Source organism: Dendroctonus ponderosae, unplaced genomic scaffold, assembly GCF_020466585.1.
Source record: "Dendroctonus ponderosae isolate FM_Combo_2020 unplaced genomic scaffold, Dpon_F_20191213v2 Dpon_F_20191213_10, whole genome shotgun sequence".
Classification (NCBI taxonomy): Eukaryota; Metazoa; Arthropoda; class Insecta; order Coleoptera; family Curculionidae; genus Dendroctonus; species Dendroctonus ponderosae.
The window spans coordinates 5,704,196-5,709,593 of NW_026017111.1; the positions used below are offsets into that span (position 1 = coordinate 5,704,196).

At 37.4% G+C, this 5,398-nt stretch overlaps 2 protein-coding genes across 3 annotated transcripts in view; one reads left to right on the forward strand and one right to left on the reverse strand.

The window, feature by feature from the left end:
- Positions 1 to 5,398, forward strand: part of LOC109543548 (ubiquinone biosynthesis monooxygenase COQ6, mitochondrial) — a 30,282-nt gene that overhangs the window by 6,851 nt on the left and 18,033 nt on the right. The window lies entirely within an intron of this gene.
- Positions 3,212 to 5,398, reverse strand: part of LOC109543547 (transient receptor potential channel pyrexia) — an 11,109-nt gene continuing 8,922 nt past the window's right edge. The window contains exon 7 of the mRNA XM_048661840.1: positions 3,212 to 4,666. Within this exon, the coding sequence (XP_048517797.1) occupies positions 3,331 to 4,666 (1,336 nt within the window). The 3' untranslated portion in view covers positions 3,212 to 3,330. The remainder of the gene's footprint in view (positions 4,667 to 5,398) is intronic.

The following is a 5,398-nucleotide window of genomic DNA, read 5'->3' on the forward strand; positions in this document are numbered from 1 at the left end:
AGATAGACTTTCGAGGACAATCCATTCCATTGAAACTAATGGATTTTTCGGGTGTTTAGGCCGTCGTTCGGTAGAATTTCTTCCACACACAGTCTACACGCTTGCGCCCACTGCGCCCGAGGAATCGCATCGGAACAGTGTTAAGCGTTTATGCAAACCACCTCTGAAGATGCAGGCCACTGGTGCTTACGAAACGTCAGGAAGAAATTCTACCGAACGACGGCCTAAAAACCCGAAAAGCCCATTACTTTATAATAAATTATTTGGAGAACTCGTTACCATCCTCTGAAGACTATAGAGTTTGTTAAAAAACTGTGGTTTTTTTAGGTTTTACTTTACTAGAATTTTTTCTTGGTTGACTCGACTTAAAAATGCTTTATTTTGAATAGTTTCACTTAAAGATACTGACGATCTGAAGGTCGCTAACGCGAAGAATTACAAGATAAATATTTAGCTTTGTAGCAAGGGAATTTTAGAAAACCCTTTTCAGCTTAGAATTTGGCACAAAAGCCAGATATTTTTATGTCGTTTTTACCGAAAGTACCTTAAGATTATCCTGAAAAAAAACGACCAGAGCAAAAGCTTTCAAAAAATTATTTGGAAAATAATCATCGTTCTGAAGAGTTTTCAAGTTTCTTTAAAATTTCACGTCTTTCCAGTTTTAGCAAAGTTTTTATTAAGCAGTTAATCCTACGCAAAAAAGCATTATTTTTCAATTTTACTTAAAAATACGGACAATCTTCAACTATTTTCTGTGAAAAAAATTACATTTCATTGGAACACTCGCTTGGTTAACAGCTTTGTGAAAACATTTCCACTCGAATTTCATGTAAAACTCTAATACCTTTTCTGGATGGTTTCCCAAAAATCTTTCCCCGAACAGAAAAAGCAAAACTTTACAATCAATACTTTGGAAAACTCGTCACCTTCGTCGCTGTGGATCATCAATATTTCTCAACAAAACTTTCTCTTAGCAGGAAAATGAGGTTTTTCCTAACGTTTTACTGTAAAATCGATTTTACAAGTAAACTCGTCGTCTTCGGACCCAAACGTTTGGTCTTCTTAATCGCTATTTCCCAATACCCGTTTTACGTTTGAATTGGGACCAAATCGAATCAAAGTTCTCTTTTAGGTTAACAGTTTTAACTCATTAACCGATGAGTTAAAACTCATTAACTCAGAGAGCTACAACAACTCAAAAGCGCAACCCAACACAGCGTTACCCAGGCCTACAACCAAATCCATCCATTGAAACCATCATCAACTGGGTTTTTAAACCCCATTTATTCGGAGTTCAACAATGTGAACGACGTATAATCAGGCGTCTCGGATGCAACTACATATAATTAAATCAGTATTGCAAGAGATTTGTGTATATTTTCCTGACTGTATTTCAACTTAATTAAAATAAAATTCCTGGGTTCCAGTCTATTTTAGTGTTTATCATTTAAAATGTTACAAATACGTTTCGGTGTTTTTCTCCAACATCATCAGTTTGTCTAAAATATACATTCACAGTCGTCATTAGTTTAAAACGAGAGCTCTGTTGAAATATACATACTAAAATACAAATCATAAACATATTAAAAAGTATATTGAAATCGTTTGAATCTCTTGGGACTACAGGTGATGAGTCAGGAGAATCATGTTCGGGAAAAGACTAGAATTCATTGTTTAGAGATTTAAATTTTATTTACATGTATGGCTGTTTCTACCTTCACATTTGGCAAGCCATTGAAAAATCTTTACTTCGTCCAATATCGAGCGAAAGAATAAAAAACTGTTTATAATATTTGGCATTTTTCTATGCATTCTGAGGATATCACTTGGTCTGCATTTCTTCAATATACCAGGTGTTTATATTTTATGTAGTTGGTTTAATTAGTGTATATAGGTGGTCGTTTAATTAGTGAATGCTATACAGGGTGATTCAAAATTGGCGTCATTTCTCTGGAGGTGTTGTCTGGCGCTGTTATAGGAGTAAAGAAAAAATAATAATATATCCGGTAACCATGGAATTATACAGACTGACAATAAGATAAACAAGGATAAACGGTAAATTCAACAAGATTTTTTGACGAAATGTCAACCTGTTCTCATAACTTCGAGTATTGGTGTTTAAAAATGAACCATACAACACCAAACATTTGATTGGTTAACTCCAAACAAGCTAGTGCTTGTGTAATCTCCTTATTATCCACTCTTATCAAGCAGCTTTTCGTATTCAGTTAATTCACTCCTGCTCCATTTGTATCTCCTTGTGCTGTGTGTATCGTACAAACGTGGTGGGAATGTAGCCCTTCCTCGGAATTTATTTGGTGCTAGGGAAAGTGTCAGTTATTGTGCTCTGAGTGCCCCTGGAAGGCCCTGTTTCGATTATGTCCAATACTTGTCCACCTATAACTATCTGTTAATGACAAAAAACATCATTGCCGCTATGACTTTTCATCAAAAAATGAGAACTTTTTTATATCAAAAATTTTCGTAATTGAAAGCCAAGATCGTAATTTTTCTTTTTGAATGGTTAAGTATTCCAATATGCTACCAATTAAACATGGAACAATTTCAAAATAATGCTTAATAACAAAGTTGAAATTCGATCTTCAACTGTTAATATCTTCTAGAAATTTTCGAAAAACATTTTTGAATATTTTTCTCGTACTCCCCAAGGGAGCCTCTATCACCCCTTTTGACTTTGATTTTTGACTCACCCTGTATAGAGCTAAGATTGTCGGTGTCTGATCTAAAATTCATTGCATTCTGATGTTTTTTAATTTGTATCATTTCATGAATTCTTCTTTTATTATAATTGTCTTCGTTGATTAATATTTTTTGCCAAATGCCAAATATTGTAAACAGTTTTGTTATTCTTTCGCTCGATATTGGACGAAGTAAAGATTTTTCAATGGCTTGCCAAATGTGAAGGTTTAAACAGTCATACATGTAAATAAAATTTAAATTTCTAAACAATAAATTCTAGTCTTTTTCCGAGCATGATTGATCTATCCGTCTTGTCTCATCACCTGGAGAGATTCAAACGATTTTCATATACTTTTTAATATGTTTATAATTTGTATTTTAGTATGTATATTTTAAGAGAGCTCTTGTTTTAAACTAATGACGACTGTGAATGTATATTTTAGACAAACTGATGATGGTGGAGAAAAACACCGAAACGTATTTGTAACATTTTAAATGATAAACAATGAAATTGACTGGAACCCAGGAATTTATTTGAATTAAATTGCAAGAGGTGGCATTGGACTCGATATCACAGTAACAGTAATACTAAAAGCTGCTAAACACAATGAATAAGTACTTAATAACTGGTTAATTATCACGCAATTCTAGCTTGACTTTCTCCAGCTTATGCTTGATGATTCGAGTCATTTCCGCGGTGAGTTCCTGCTCAATTTGCTCCATGTTTCTTAGCTTTTTTTTCGAATTGCCAGTCTTGCTGGACGACTTCGATTGGTGTGGGTTTTTAGCGACGGCCAGTCGAAACGCGTTTTCAATAAAGTTTTTCGGTATTTTGTTTTCCCGCGGATCATTTGGCCGGATGTTTAGGGTAAAGTCTCTTTGCGACTTCAACAGCAGCGCGCTCGAATGCAAAAATACCAGAACCTTCAACGGTACCCATTTGAGCAAGTTCGAAAACAGCATACTCTCCAAGTGGGCCATGAGTCTAACCAGACGCACCAGCCGATCCAAGTTGGCGCTTTTTTGTAAACCTTGTATATCGTTAACGGCCATGCCGACCATGAGATTGGACAAAACGATAGTGACGAGAATTACGAAAACCAAGTAAGCGATGTGAGCGGTGTACGGGTACTTGATTTCGTACTTATCCGAGTAAAAGACGTCTTCGTACTCCAGCTCCCCGGACATCATGATTATCACTTTAATGAAGGCGAACTGCAGCTGCTTGAAGGCCGGATAATTGGCGAAGATGACGCCGAAACACAAGGTGAAAGCGATAATGAGGCACAAATAGGCGCACATGAACTTGAAAAAGTTGATTGAAACAGTGGTGAACATTTGGACGTACACGCCGAAAGTGGGGAAGCGAGCAACAATCATCATCAGTTCGACCCAGGCCAAGAATACGCTGGCGGCCGCCACGTGGTGCTGCCAAGTGAACACATATTCGCGTATGTTCATCTGGTACATGGGCTGCACGCAGCAGAACACGCTTATAATGATGCCCCACTGGAGGTAGTTTTCCCATTCCAGAATGTACGTCTTCCAGCTGTGGAGTATTTGGAACAGTTCCTTGAACATCAGTAGAACATTGAGCCCGATCAGACAATAGCCAATGTCCATGTAGATATCATCCGCCAGGCAGGTTTTCTTCGAGTTGAATCGGCGCGCTGAGGGGCAGTCCTTTAGGTAAACGCCTTGAATATAGAACGAGAACAGCTTAACAAACACGGTCTGATAAAGGAGGCTGAAGAAGAAAAAGTGCCTGATTTTGCGCCATTTGAGCAGCAGAAACGTCTCGCACAATGGGTGTTCGAGCACCTCCTTGTGTCCCACCTCAATAAAATTGGTCAACAGGGATGTTTCCTGGTTTCCCACGGTGGGTACCAGAATCCTGAAGTCAATTTTTATTTGACAATCCACGTCGCCGATGTCGTGCTGGTTCAGCCGGATTGCATTATCAAGCCTGCAAACAAGAATTCAGGTCAATCAATGAAAGAAATACCCATGAGGACGACCCAAGCAACGCAAAAGGACAGTGATTTTTGGTGCATGGAACGTGCAAGGAATGAGTCGGAAAATCAGCGAAGAAGCCGAAAAGAGAAAGAGGAAAGGATCTGTAAACCTGGGAAAGCATGCACAAGAGTGTCCACTTTGGCCAACAAAAAAACTGGGAAGCTATAAGGAGTTAGACTGACGGGTTTTGGAATATATGCAATAGCGCCAACGTAACCGAAAATGACAAGTTCTTCGAACAAATTTATAACAAAATATGAATAGTGAGCACATTTAGAGAAATTTAATTTTTATTTTATTAGATTTAGGTTAGGACAAACAGACAAATCAGCAAATACGTTTGGATAAAGTGGACATTTTGCACCAATCTTAATTCCATTGTTTATAAAACACAACCTGCTGATATTGATGATCTTAAAAGTCGAATTGCAGCAGAATGCCAGTCAATTCCCCGTGAAGTTTTCCGAAATGTTAGGGAAGAGTTCAAAAACCGACTTTATTATTGTTTACAGGACTATTGACAACACTTGAACAACTTATAAGTGTATACTTTTCTGACTTTAAGCCTTGGCATGCATGCCAAGGCCTAAAGCAGCAACAACGCTACACATAAAAACTGATGATGGTGGAAAAATACACCGAAACGTATTTTGATTGATAAATAGAGACAATAAATGACTGA